General features: G+C 35.7%; 2 protein-coding genes across 8 annotated transcripts in view; both read left to right on the top strand.

The window, feature by feature from the left end:
• Window positions 1–8,848, top strand: part of LOC145731696 (neuronal calcium sensor 2) — a 39,219-nt gene extending 30,371 nt beyond the window's left edge. For 5 of the 7 annotated variants that reach the window (XM_081983601.1, XM_081983600.1, XM_081983599.1 and 2 more), the window contains 3 exons: window positions 410–538; window positions 3,732–5,535; window positions 5,959–8,848. In XM_081983601.1, the coding sequence (XP_081839727.1) occupies window positions 410–538; window positions 3,732–3,908 (306 nt within the window). In that variant the 3' untranslated portion in view covers window positions 3,909–5,535; window positions 5,959–8,848. Of the gene's footprint in view, window positions 1–409; window positions 539–3,731; window positions 5,536–5,929 lie in introns of all 7 variants that reach the window. The other 2 variants (XM_081983596.1, XM_081983595.1) reach the window with 2 other exon arrangements.
• The window catches only part of Nca (neurocalcin homolog), a 44,180-nt gene extending 30,613 nt beyond the window's left edge, over window positions 1–13,567 (top strand). Inside the window, exons 2-5 of the mRNA XM_081983602.1 lie at window positions 8,927–9,118; window positions 9,173–9,311; window positions 10,386–10,554; window positions 10,612–13,567. Of these exons, the coding sequence (XP_081839728.1) occupies window positions 9,049–9,118; window positions 9,173–9,311; window positions 10,386–10,554; window positions 10,612–10,806 (573 nt within the window). The 5' untranslated portion in view covers window positions 8,927–9,048 and the 3' untranslated portion in view covers window positions 10,807–13,567. The remainder of the gene's footprint in view (window positions 1–8,926; window positions 9,119–9,172; window positions 9,312–10,385; window positions 10,555–10,611) is intronic.
• Window positions 13,568–14,971: the final 1,404 nt, after the last annotated feature.

Raw genomic sequence — 14,971 nt, 5'->3', positions numbered from 1 at the left:
GTCATTTTTGCCGCATCGACCCTCTAAAACTGAAGGGGAAAGAGACACCCTTATGTGCGTGTCAACGAGCGCGAGCGAAACAACCCCCTCTGGAAAACGTCATAAATTATTTATTCTCTTGGATGTTGAGGCGACCGTGGAGAAAAACGTAGAAAGGGGGGAAGGAGAGAATATTTTGGGCCGCGCAAAAGGGGTCGTGTTTCTGTGAATCGATGTCTAAAGGTGGAGGTTTCGAAGATAAATTGTTGCCCCCTCCCCGCCGCAAAATTATGGGGAAATTGGGGAGCAATTTGTTACGATAGGCCGCTGATGTTTTCAATATTGCTGCTTGAGAGCTTTATTGTCTGGCTGCTTAGCTGGGAAAGACTTTTCTTTTATGTTTGTTAACGGATTTTTCCTCTTTCTCCAGGAATTCCTACTTGCGATTGACGTCACGTCCAGCGGTACGCCCGAGGAAAAGCTCAAGTGGGCGTTTAGGATGTACGACGTGGATGGTAACGGCGTCATTGACATTCAGGAAATGACCAAAATTGTCCAAGTAAGTATACCTAACAGAAAACTGAAACTATACTTAAATTGCGAATGCAGTATATTCTTATATTGGAAATCGTTGAGGGTGAAATTTGAGAAGATGATAAATACAGTACCTTATACTTAAAACCTTCAAAAAGTCAATTTTGAAGATTTCAAAAACATTCTCAACTATCCTAGCCGTTGATATGAGCATTGTTTTGGTCTTGCTTATGTTCATGGTCAGCCTTATACTTTTAGAAACTTCATTCAATTAATGCAACATTTCTGTTAGTTTGCATAAGTTGCCTATGTCATCTGCAAAGCTTTGATTCCATTTTGTTCCTACTGAAGTTTTTTGAAGACGTCTTCCAGAGGCAAAGTGGATAGCTTTGGCGATATGGACGTCTCCTCGATTTAATTTAATTTTGTTTCTTTTCGTATCTTCGTTCATTTTTACTTGCATTAGTAGTCGGTAGGTATCCTATCGAGTACCTTGGAACAAATATTTAAAAAATCTGTGTATTTTTTGAAGTTTCCTAGGAACATCAACACTAAGTACCTTATTCCCACGTGGATGTTCCTTAGTCCCGGACGACTGGTCAAAAGGGTTAAACCTCAAGCTGATTTCCTTTCCGGAGCGGTTGCAAAAGGGAAACAGGATTAATGTTCGAACCGGGGATTTTCTTCATTCTATTAAGTTCTATCATGGCCGCCTAGTTGTTCTCTGGTTATCGATTCTATCTGGGAGTTTTGCGGCATGCCATTAGTTTGAGAAGATGGAGGCGGTTCTAATTATGATAACCCCCTGTTGTGAAAGGGAAAATTTCTAAGTTCAAAGCAAACTCGCCTAAATCTGGTCGTGGGTGTGCATAATTATACGCGAAATGACTTCGATCACACAATAGAAACAGATGTATTTCCCTAAGTACACTTTAATGGCTCTGCCGACCTGGAAAGTGGAAACCTCAACTGATAAGATCGGCAACCCTTTTCCTTCTTTCCTATTAGTTGGGAATCGAAGCCATATTCGTCAAAACACGTCGACAACCGAGGACATTATAAAGTGCGCTTTTAAGCGTCATTGAATGTCAGGGAAAGTAAAAGATGTTGACAGTCGAATCGTTCATAAAGCTTATTATACATAGAGCTCGAATCAGCTAAGAAAAGGCCACAGGCGTCATCAAACGATGATGTCACGATCTCTGTACGTCTCGCTTTAAATATTGCTGCTCTCGTTACTTTCCAAGTTGTTGCAGCCAGTCAGTGGCGTGCTATTATTTTATCAGTAAAATGAAACATTTTCGTCGTTTTTAATAAAGAAAATAAAAGACAACAAGTTTTTCAAAGGAATGGAAACTCCTTCTGCTTCTTTCTTCATAAATTGTAAGACGTTACTGACGATTTCACGGCCTTGGCTGTATATGATAACACCTTTCTTTCCAACCTTTTTGAAAGACATTTTGACAAAATAACGTTTTTTATTCATAACACTATGTGAACTTCAACTGCGACCATCAACAATACAACCAAAACACCAGACTAAAACGGAACCTAACCTAACCCCCTAAGTCTCCCTGTCCGCCACTACATTTTTTTAAACTTGGCAACACCGTTTAGAGTGCCGGCTAGTAAAAGCATATAAAAAGGTCCAAATGTCCCTGGCCGCTGCCGCATCTGTTTTAATTGTGTCCAAGTAAAAACCGTACTACGTTGCCAAGTGGCTTTTTGACCGCTTAACAATATATTTTCGGGAATATTTTAATAGGACGCCTCTGATTATATCTAATGCGACGGCAACTGTAGAAGGAGAAAGAAATAGTTTTAAAAACTGCGTCATTGATGATGCGGTGGCCTTTTCTCATCTGATTCGAGCTCTACACCCTTACTCGGTCGATAAACATATTCAGAAACCACACGTAGAGAACGGCGTATTGTAAATCCGCATTTTGTCGCGTTCACTTTTGTGTACAGGAACAGTATAGGGTGTCCTAATTTTGACCAAAACCTACAACCCTTTAAAACGTTTGTTTTAAACGAATGGTTGCCTTTTCACTTTTGGATTTATCATTCAGAACAATCAAGAATGATGGATTAAAGTATGTTTTTGTTGTGGTGGTAACCACACTAACCAAAATTCCTGCACTTTTGATTGAAGTTACATATGTAGTAGTAGTGGTACACTATAATACTGAAATTTGGTTCCAAAGCGAAAGAGCTTTCACTTTGGTACAATAGCATCGTGAAACGAAGGGTACTACGTTACCATTATGAAACTTTTGAATGCCTTAAAGTACTTTTTGTTGTTTGTGGCACAATGGCAATAGATAAGAAAACAAATTTGAACTTAACATCTCTAGGGAGAACTGAAAACTATTTAAAAACCTTAATATACATAAATCAAAATAACTACTTTCCTGTTGCTGATCTGCAGATAAACTTGATATTCACTTTTTACAAATTGTTCAAATAGACTTAATTATTATTCTATCCTAACATATTAACTGCTCTGCTGCCGCACCAGGATAGCAATATATTCAAGTCAAGCATCATTGTCTTTCCAATTTTAAATGTATAGTACTGTATTAGTATTTTACCTATACATTTTAAGATTCTGTAGGGAGTTTTAAGCGATCAAATACAAGATTGAAGGGAAAAGAGGGGAGAATTTGACTATTCTAAGGCTTTCTGACAGGCTGCATGTTGGGATATCGTGGTTTCTGTCCTGGCACTTGTCAAGCTATAAAACTCAGCAGATTTCTTTGAGAAAATCGTTAGATCAGATATTCACAAACACAAAGCTGTGTATTGACAGTTTAAGCCGCATTCATACCCGTTGTTCCATTTCCAAACGTCTATAATCTTCTAAGTTATATCTATAATCTAAGAAGCAGAATGTCAAAATTTTATTGGTAAGTTAGATACAAAACCATCGTGGATAAATATACCTATATTCGATATTAGACAATGTAAGTAAGCTTTGGTCACATTTTGTATATAGTTCTCTCTTAGCAAAACTGTTGAAGTGAAGTTTCTAAACCTGCATCAATAAAAAAGTGGCAAGTAGTGAATGTCAATAGAACTTTACCACCTTGAATTTTATTAATAATGCTCTTAAAGACATTTAAGTTAGAATTACCTCCCGTAGATAATTCTAAATAATTTAATTTAAACCTCTGGTAGAGTCTAACTTTTGTTAATTTGCCTGGATTTTGTTTTAGGCAATCTATGATATGTTGGGGGCATGCTCATCTAATCGACCGGCAGATTCGGCCGAAGAACGAGCAAAGAACATCTTCGCCAAAATGGACGAGAACAACGACGGTCAACTCACTCAGGACGAATTCCTGAAAGGGTGTTTGCAGGACGAGGAACTGTCCAAAATGCTGGCGCCTTAAAACCGTCAGACCGTGAAGTATTTCGCTGTCTTACTGACGATTCTAGGCGGATTTACCTGCGTAGTCTAGGGAAAAATCATCCGGGATTCACATCCTGGTTAAGGTTTTTCCCAAAATAAAAAAAAATAAACAAATGGGTGTCTATTAAGCGGCCTGTAATCGAGGCTATAAAAGTGTTTAGAGATTACCTTGTTAATGGCCGTTTTGTGTAACCGATACAATCGCGCTGAGACTTTCTTCTTTGTCCTTTCTATACTTAAATTAATGTAATCGCGTAATTTGGAAAGAATTTTGGAAGTATTACTTATTGTGTCAACTGCTGTCCATTACTCACCGACGGTTCTTTAGTCGGTGTTTCTCTCTTGTACATGAACTTGCTTCTACTACTATAAGCTTCTTTAATAGCACAAATTGAATTGTCCGATCTCTGTTTAATACATGTGCACAGCATTTACAACCGTGACCAAAGTTGGTCGCCATTTTAGGAGCACATTAGGTAGTTAATTGCTACTGTCTCCTTCAGGACCACTTTCCGACGATCCATTAGTACCAGGGTCTAGTAAATCTGATCTATTTATTACCGTTAGATGGAAAGTAATTTTTATATACTACATATACATAATGTCGTACTCTAGGCTTCTCATACACAATTCAAACTGCAGTTAGAGCACTGATAACGCTGTATACTTACTAACCACGGAAAATCTCATAGTGTACAGGCTCAGTGGATGTTAGTATTTTAAAACGAATGATTTTTTTTAATTAAGCAGTCTTGGAAACAGGGAATACATTAGTTGATTTTTAATTTCGTGGTTAAAACCGTACAATATCTATCATTTTCTGGTGCAGTAGCTACTCTACAGATTGATGAATAAGTCACGTATATAGTTTGCTCAAACGTTTCTACAGAATTAAACTTAGTTATGTGTTAAGTGTTCCTTAAGGTGCCAATTGTCAAATTTCACTCCATGGAGCTGTAATTTTATGTGTTTACACCTGTTGATTTCAACTGATTTCTTCATTTCATGTATACTCAATAACAACTTGAGGCTTTTCTCCAAACACTGTTCATATTGATTTTGGTTCAAAGTCCCAGAATTACCAAACTATCCTTCATACTTGGAACATTACAAATTCCAGAATACTTGCCGTAATAGACTCTAAAACTGAATGTTTCGTGGTTTACAAGAGTTTACTTGCACGATGGCGGTTATTACAGTTAATTAACTTTTCCAAACACTAAACGGCAGTGTGGACTATTAATTTTTGGTGTCCTAAGGGGGTTTTGTCACGAAACCTGTCTTCCACACTGGAAATTAATTAACGCGGGAGTTTCAGTGGAAATTCTCAAATATTGTTCTGTCCCGCGTGGAAACCTGGTGCAAAAAAGAAACTCAATACCTTGAAGAGGAGTTTTCATTAAGTTTACCTTACCACTCGAACCGTGACCTTTCGCCCTTAATTGTAACGACCACCGCTACTTTTAATGGGCTTTATAAAACGTGTGGGAAAGTTAATTGAGTGGAATGCTTGCCAGACATAAGTGGTTTGTTTGAAATGTCGATAAAACACCCAGTTTATTAAAGTCTTTCTCCTAAAAGATGTTTTTCTAATTTTGGCATATAAAGTGACACTTTTCAAAACTGATTAGAGTGACAAAACGTTTTACTTTATGTAACTAGTTACATAAAGTATCACTTTATGTAACTAGTTATGAAATGTTCATTTCATCACTCCCTGTTTTTATGCATTTCCGTAGAAACATATGGGCGACATCCATCATAACATGTCGTTGTCACTGTTTATACAAGGTTCTATGAAAGTGAATATTTGTGTTAAATCACTTTAAAAGATGGTTTTCACAGCTTTTTGGTCAAAATTAGAAAAAATTATGTATGCAACACGTTTCGAAAATGTCTTATTGTGTAACTCATTCAAATTGTAGGACCTCGCTGCGCTCGCCCTACAAACATTCATTCGTTACACAAAATCGATCTTTTCCTAACTGGTTACATAAATAGCTATTTTTTTACAATAATTATTGTAAAAGTGACATAATTTACAATTATAGTTGTGTGATTGAACCGTTTAAATTCCACAAAGAAACACATCTATTTGGCATTTTATACTTTCAGGTCACTTGTGAGTGAGTTTTGACAGTTATGACAGCTGTAACGTGACGCAAGCAATATGGTAATTTGTTTCTTAACGTTCCAATTGTCGAATTTGGCTCCATGACAACTTCCAGTGTAATTTCTTAAATTTGAAACTAGGTTTTTGGTGAACCGGTTTCGACAGTTATGACAGCTGTCACGTGACGTAAGAGAAGTATAAAAGTGTTCCTTAAGTTAAAAACTGCCAAATTAGGCTCAATGGAGCTGTAAAGACTACTTACAATGTGGTTCTTCCAAGAAACACATCTACTTCGCATTTTATAATTTCCAAATGGTTCAAATTCTATTGCCTGAGTTGTGGCTTTTAATGTGCATTTTCATTCATCATTCTCTTGAATTCTCCTAAAATTTCTTAACCACCAATGTATCTATTGAGCAACTATATTTGGAATCGTCAGGAAAAAATAGTTTTTGTCAAATTTTAAGTGTGGAGAAAATTTGGTGTGATATCTCTATGCTTTGTATCGTTTTTTTTTTCCAATAACTCATTATTTTACTCCTTTTGTCAATCACCAGATGGCGTTTAAGAAAAAAGAAATTGTTCTTCTTTGGACTGTGTCAAATAGAATGCTAATTTGTCCGTAATTCTTGAGATGGGGTAACCATGCAGTGTTTTTATGAAGTAAAGTTAGAGAGACTGAACACTTAAATTTTGGCGAAAACATACATTTCTCTTTTTGACGTTTCTGCGATAGTTTTCGAGGTTTTCTGGGTCACTTTACCTAAAGAATTATTATTATTATTATTATGGCCTGATGAATGAGCATCTAAAGGATTTTTCTTTATGAAGAGTAGTCTCACCCTGTAAGTAACCAACCTCAACATCGATAAGTCCTTCGTTAGTGCTGTAGCAATTGGCCTGTTTCCTAGGCGATGTAAAGTCGTAAATTTAACGTTATTTAACATTTTGCACGTAAAGCAAGCAAGTGCAAGGAAATAGCGGGGTTTTTTCTAATCGATGCCAAACATACTAAACTTGTCGGCACGAAACCCTTTTTCGATTCCGATCCAGTTAATTCCAGCTTACCGACGGTGTGGTACGCCGCGGTCTTTTGTCTATTATCCAGTGGGATATATCGGGGCTTTGAGATTTGCACAGATTCACTGAGCCGGCAACATTGATGCGTCTTCGGTCTTTTTTTGTCATCCTTTGCTTGGAAAACTTTAAAAATGGTTAGTAAATATACAGTGTTGTCAGCGTGTACGATATTACTTTGTAATGGTTTGTAAGTAGATCACTACTTGTCATATCATCCAGGAAGAAAGTTGGTTTTAAAAGAAACGTTAAGAAATTACACTTTTAAAACAATTCAATAGTTGAACTATTTAATTAGTGACGACGGTTCATTAAAAATTTCAGGTAAAACAGTAAATGTTTAAATCAAAATGGGGTGGAATTGGTTAAATTTGATTAGACATTTGTCTTTGCAAAGACAAAATTTGTGTACACAAACTGATATATTTTCTAAAACTGTCTAGTTATTTGGTGGTCCCAACCAAAATGATCTTGTGGAAATTCTAGCAGTAACAGACCTTTTGTTTCTTCTATGTTATCAAGGGTTATTTTATCCCTTATGAAAAAAAAAGAAAAAATGTTTTAGTTTATTATAGTTCCCTTTTCAAAAATGCTTATAATTTAATTAAAAGGCACATTTGGTGAGCGTTCACATATGAAGGAAGAACCTAAAAATGTACGTAAAATAAATATTTATAAAGAATTTAACTTGAAGTAAGCAAGTAATCTTTACATACTCATTTCATGATCATGGTATATTAGAAGAACTAGAAAATTTCAGCAAAGTGTATTTACTTACAAACCTTTACTCAATCAAAAAAAAAAAAACTCTTACACATTATACTTTATTCTAGTATCAAACTAAAACCAAAGTAAACGAGATGTGATAGCGACATCACCCCTTAAATTTAAGTTTTGTGGAGCACAAAACCTTTTCGAAACCTCCGTATACCTGTAGTGATAATCCTGAGTTGGGTATTTTTCGACTTGTGAATATTTTTCTACTCGCGCACGCTCTCTACTACTATTTTAAATAGTTTTAGGTGATAAGTGTTTAAGGGCTCTCTATGTTTTAGATGGTTAGCGTTTTAGGGTAGTAAAACGAAAAATGAACAAAACACACAAGGTAAAGAGTATTAATAATAGTTTATTTGGTATTATTTTCGACACTATCATTGTTGGTAGTGAAACAAACATACACTTGCACCAAATACAAAAACATGTCAATTGTTTAACCTGAAAGGCAATCTCACTATAAAGTAAAAATTTATTTTTAATATAAAATGCTTTAATTCTAGTTGTACTGGGTGTCTCAACTCTTTAAGTTGAGACGCCTTGTATATGGTGCTTTAAAACGTTTTTACTCATTTTTTATTCAATGTTCTTGTTGTGTTGTGTAAACTGCTTTTATAAGTTTGTTTTATTTACTTTTGTAATTACACCCTTGGAATAGTAACAGTTTACGTTATTAGATGGTGCGTTCCGCACTTGTAGAGGTGTATCTCCTGGCAATAGCATGATTTTTGTATATGATATTAAATTTTTCTAGTGTTAAGTAGCCGAAGGCAATGGATACATATTATAGTATTTCTAGGTGTAAAGACAAACGTTATATAAATATACATTATATACATATATCAAGTTCTCCAATGATATTATCAAAATCTATTTGATGGTACATAATAGTTATTCCCGAACGTTTTTATTCACTTACAATAACGTGGTAATTAAAAATGTCAGATATTTGGAAAGGGCGTTTATTTACAACCTTAAATTCATCGTCTATTCATAATTAAGTGATGTTTTAATTTAATTTTTTGCGTATCTAGCCACCAAGATCTCAAACCAGGATATTAGTAGTTTATTGGATTCAAAATGTCGAGGCGGCGTTAGCCAGATAGTGGACTGGCGGTGAATCACGTGGGGTGTCTGATTGAAACCTGGTCTAGTCATGGGAAAGCAGAATAGTAAATTGAAGCCCGAAGTATTGGAGGATCTAAAACAAAACACCGAATTTTCTGGTGGGTATTGGTAAAAAGTGTCAAAACTGGCATAATAGATGGGTTTGTTATCAGATGCTGAAATCCAGGAATGGTATAAAGGGTTCTTAAAGGACTGTCCTAGCGGCCATTTATCTGTCGACGAATTCAAGAAGATATACGGCAATTTTTTTCCTTATGGCGATGCTAGCAAGTTCGCTGAGCATGTATTTAGGTGAGCAGCAGTTTAATTATTAATTTAGAAACATTTCAATAAAAACAAAACAATCAATATACATATTTGAGAATAGTCAAAACCAACTGAAATCGCCACCTAAATCACTGTACCACATTTTACAATCTCTTCAGCTCTAGGCATTATATTCATGAGGATTGGTTTGTTTACCCAGAGGAGGTTTGGTGATGACGGATACCAGTGCACTTCGTCCAACCCAACCTTAAATCACCACAACAAACGTTTTTTAAGAAACTTCTTCTTCTTCTTCTTATTCATATTTAACATCTTGCGATCTGTTAGTTTTGCAGGTTTCTCTGGATCAGTTCTTGGGAGGTGGACTGCCAGTTGTCCTTCCTCTTCCGGGTGCTCTTTTCCCTATTGGTTTCCCTTCAAGTGTCATGTGTGGCAGTCTTCCCTCTTCCATTCTTCTCACGTGAGCGTACCAATATCTTTTTCTTTGTCTCCCCCATCTTACAATGTCTGGCACGCCACATTGTTCCCTAATGTCAGTGTTCCTAATTTGGTCTATTCTTGTTTTTCCCATTATAGTCCTGAGTTTCTTCTCTGGTTTCTCTTCCGTATGTCATATTTGGCGTGATAAAAGTCTTATAGATCCTGACCTTGCTATCCTTTCGCATGTATTCGTTCGCCCATATTATCTGCCTTAAGCAGCCCGACATGACAAATGCTTTGTTGATCTGTCTTCTTAGGTACTTCACTAGGTCGTGAGTCTGTTTTCTCGAAAATAGCTGCATCATCCGCGTAGCATACCATGCTGATTATTTTATTCTGTCCCATTCGGTATCCCATATTTAGTCTCTACTTCCTCTATAATTCTGTTCATTAAGAGATTGAACAGAAATGGGCTAAGGCTGTCACCTTGTCTGATCTCTTCCGTATAATTGAATCCTTTGTTTATAAATCTATGATATGACTTTATTCTCTGTTTTTCATGCCATTCCATATAATTAATTTCCAAACAGGACAAATTACGAACAACGGGAGTTTATAAATTCAGCTTTGTCTTAACTAAACATTTATGGGTTAGTAACAATTCGAGTAAATTTCCAGAACTTTTGATGCGAACGGAGACGGCACGATCGACTTTCGAGAGTTCCTCTGCGCCTTATCGGTCACATCCAGAGGTAAGCTGGAACAGAAGCTCAAATGGGCCTTTTCCATGTACGACCTGGATGGAAACGGCTACATTTCCCGACAGGAAATGCTGGAAATCGTAACTGTAAGCCTCTCAGCTTGTTTAGGTTATTTTCAGTCAAACTTGCACGGTCGATTCTAGGCTATATACAAAATGGTGGGCACTGTGATGAAGATGCCCGAAGATGAGAGCACCCCCGAAAAACGTACCGATAAAATCTTTAGACAGATGGACAAAAACAAAGATGGAAAATTGAGCTTGGAGGAGTTTATAGAAGGCGCCAAAAGCGATCCCTCGATCGTCAGGCTGCTACAGTGCGACCCTCAGGCCCAGTAGACCTTAATACATAAATCATATAGAGTTATCTCAAAAAAAGTGTGTGAAAGTTTTGATTTGCCCTATCTATATATTTTTTTTCTTCTTCAACTCGCGTTCTAAAAAAAATAAGTCTAAATATGTATGTTATGCTAGGAAGGTGTAGAAGCCCCTGAGACAAGAGGACTTTAGTAAATAATTAAGCTCTGGGGGCTTTTTAGGTGCCAGGATTCCAGTTTTGGCTTGTTTTGGGAATGAACTTTCAAGAATTTATTGTCCAAATCCCTTGACCTTTGTGATGATCCCTTCCGATGTTTCCTTGAGTATATTTGATACTGTGTATTTATCCGACTAGGACTGGTAAGTAGCTTTTTCAATATGCTCTTAGTTGTTAAAGACTACGACTGATATTTGAGATTGTTATTTTTTCTTATTTACTATAAGTAGTTAGTCACTTGAATCTCGGGAATGGGCTGTCTGAGGTTTTGTGAAGTCTCGGATAGCCCTAGTTCTGTTACTTCGTTTGCTTAGGATTGAACTTCTGTGTCACTGTTTACTTTACTCGGGGAATCGCATGGTTGTAGAGCGTAGTTTTCTTATACGGGGTTCCTGATGTCATTACAAAAGTTAGATTATTGGGACTTTTAATATCAAAATTTTTAATGAAGTTTAAATGCAACAAGATGTTGCTAGTTAGTTATCTAATGAAGCTGACATAACCAGGTACCTCGTACTCAGTAAAGTAATTTGTCGTGGCCAATTGCGGTGGACTTTCTTTTTAGTATTAGCGTTACGTATTCCCAAAATCCTAAGCCAGAAAATGTGCTCAGTGTTCGATGTCCGTGCACACTTTTCTTCGAATATATGTGCTACTTAATGAAAAAGAAACTTATATTTATATAATTGTAAAACTACGTGTTAAGCGATATTTAATGATTAGTCCAAGGCCCGTTTCTGGACCGAGTAACCATCAACCGTCCTCCATGAACTTTTTGATTACGCGACTAGGTCAACATCCAGAGAGTTTGTAACTCCATACCAACTTAAGTCGAATTTATAAAAGAAAGTATAATTGTAGTAGCAATATTATTTGCACTGGTAGCTGTCAAAACTCATTAAACAGTGCTGTGAAGGTGTAAAATTTCAAAAGTCGTTTCTCTTGGAGGAAGGTTTGACAGATGACACTTCACACAGTGGCTTATAGATAAAAACTCGTTCCACAGTGACATAAAACTGTCAATTGCAAGACAGTTGTACCTTGTAGTTAAGTTTAGTTGTATTGGAGAAAAAAATGACTTTTAAGCCTTCAAATATTCATTAACACCAGATTTGTCAAAGTTAAGTTTAAATTTACCCAGTTGCTGGATATCCAGGTTCGATCCCCGGTACGGCCAATTTTTCAAATTGGTCAGATTGCTACGTTTACACCCAGGGTGTACAAAAAGAATTTACACTGCAAAAGGTTCTCATTCACTCCAGATATGATCGGATATCCTGTGGGAGGAAAACACACCTAATCGGTAGGTGATTTACTACAAATTGTAGGTCCCATCCAGATTGGCCAAGCAGCGAACTTTACTGCTTATTAAATTAAATTTCTTGTATAAACTCGGCTTTACTGTTCCAGAAACGGACGCCTTGGTCTGGGTGTATACAATTTTTTGCGTGTCCCACGCAAGATCAAAAAAAAATCGAACTATGAAATACGAATAGGTAAATGTATTTACTCCAATTTGAAAAGAAAAATATGATATTTCCATGAATATACCATTCGATAATGTATCATGTAAGTGTTAATGTTTTCGAAAATTTTAAATGTGATTCTATACAGAAATGGTTGCGAACTGACCTACTGCCTGGACCGGTTGTACTTTTGCTTCGTATCCAATTTCTCGTAAATGTGTATAATAATAAAACGTAAATTACTCCAGCACCAAAAACTACTTTGATCCTGTTTGCACGTCTATGTTCCCTTCATCCAAATATCTTTATGTATCGTAGTCTACATCCAGATATTTTTGTTTGGTTTTTTTGTATTTATTTACGAAGAGGTGGTAATCAACATTGACAAAGTCCACTAACAGGGAGATTTTAATAGAAAATACTATTTTTTAACATTCACGTACAGGATGTAAAAATCAAATTAACAAATAGACACTCTGTATGAACAGCATGTAGCCACCTCAAAGATTATCAACTTTTTTGGTTCTTTTCTATAATTTGCGCAACACTCTGTATATGTGTAACCTGTTTGTACGTGGCCTAAAAAAAAAACTTTCCAATCGCCGCCATTTTTGGTTTGGTGCTCAATTTCTAGCAAGAATTCCATACATTGATGTTGCTTAACGTACTGTACGGCACTGACCTACTAACTGTCTCTATGTTAAGTTAATTTAACGACGTCGTTCCTAGATTATTGGTTTGTGATCGTAAAACGTTGAATTGTCAGTCTGAAGAGAGTTTCTGAACGAATTTTTCTCTACTCATCTCGATATTACAACCATACATGATTAAACTAGTGCACAAAACGTTTGCATTATGTATAATTAATTATTACTGTATTATTATTAATTATTATTATAAAAGTGAAAAGGGGGCCAAACAGGAGTGATACGTGGCGCCCCGAAAATTATGTACAAAACGAATATATGAATCTGTTATGTAGTTTTTCGGGCATGTCTCTGAGATCTTCCTTTTAAAGCGCGACATGTCCGTTTTTTACCTTTTCCTTATCTCTAATTATCTTTAAACGTAAATGTAATAAATAATCAATTAAAAAATTTACTTTGATGGTTATTTAACCTTCAATCCTCAATATCAATTCACTAGTTAAAGTTTGTGAAAATTCCTAACACCCTGTATATTGCCATAAAGAAGTAAAAATTTAAAATTCCAGGACAGGCTAATTTTACATTTGAATTTTGAATTTGAATTAAACAGTGGCGTTCTAAATAAAATGTTTGTTGATTTCTCTTAAACGGTTTGACACGAGGGCTAGACCGCCGATAATTTTTTGTACACCAAAATGCCTTTTTGCATACAAAATACCTTGAAATGCCCTTAAAATACCTCACAATTCTTCTATTACTGCTCAAAATGCATCATAGTTTTATAATGCCTTAATTAAAACTGCCTAAAATGCCTTGAAATACATCAAAATGCCTTTAAATTATTTAAACTGCCTCCGGATACCTTCAAATGTTTACACATTTGTGGCATTCTTAAACTTACTTAGTTATGTCCCCTGGTATTGAGATAATGATAAACCTTGATGAAATATACACCTTTGTTGCCTGAAATTACTGGTTATATTTTGACATTTGCACGAATCTTCTGTCATAGTAACCAAGTTAGCAGTGTCAAATAAAGACACTTGTCATTTAAAAGAAACAGTTGAAAAATTGGTAATTTAAATTCAGACAGTAGTAAAATTGTAACAACTACGTCACATGACTTGATAATTCAATTTTTCAGCTTGCAACATTGTAAAGGCCAGTTGACACTGTCAAAAACAGTCACGTGAACTTCAAAACGCAGCTACAACTTTGGAAAATGGTAAATTAAATTTAGACAGTTGTAAAAACTTGCAAAATACACGTTACATGACGTTGAAAATGCAATTCAGCATGTTTTTGCAACACTGTAAAGGCCAGTTGACATATTCAGATTTTAAAATTTGGTAAATTCAATTTAGACAATTTTAGACAGTTGTAAAAGCTGAGACAAATTACGTGACGTGAATATTGTTTCAACTCAATATCATGTAACAAAGATTTTACCACAATAACTACATGTGCCTATGCTGTTCTGTACAATTTTCAGTCAATTTTGTTATATTGATACACTATATTGTCTACTGCAATGTATTCCTTAAAATATCGCAAAATTTCCTTTATTTAGGCTGTATTTCGCTCAAAATTCCAATGAAAATATCACAAAACATTTTGAAATATACAGACAATCCCTCAAAATACTCCTCATAATGCTTCGTAATAATGGGAAAGTGCCTCATAATACCTCGAGTGTGTACACCAAATTACCTCAGCGATCTACCCCTCGGTTTGACAGTTACCATTAAATGTAAGTTTTTTAATAATAGAATTTTGAGACCCTGTATCTGTATAAAAATAAAAATAGTAATACGCAATACGCAAAATAATAAATCATGTACTTTAAATAGTGAAGT

The sequence above is a fragment of the Ips typographus genome, linkage group LG7, assembly GCF_016097725.1.
Source record: "Ips typographus isolate SLU linkage group LG7, UJ_Ityp_2.0, whole genome shotgun sequence".
Taxonomy (NCBI): domain Eukaryota; kingdom Metazoa; phylum Arthropoda; class Insecta; order Coleoptera; family Curculionidae; genus Ips; species Ips typographus.
The sequence above is the reverse complement of the archived record's forward strand: the minus strand, read 5'-3'. Positions and strand labels throughout refer to the sequence as shown.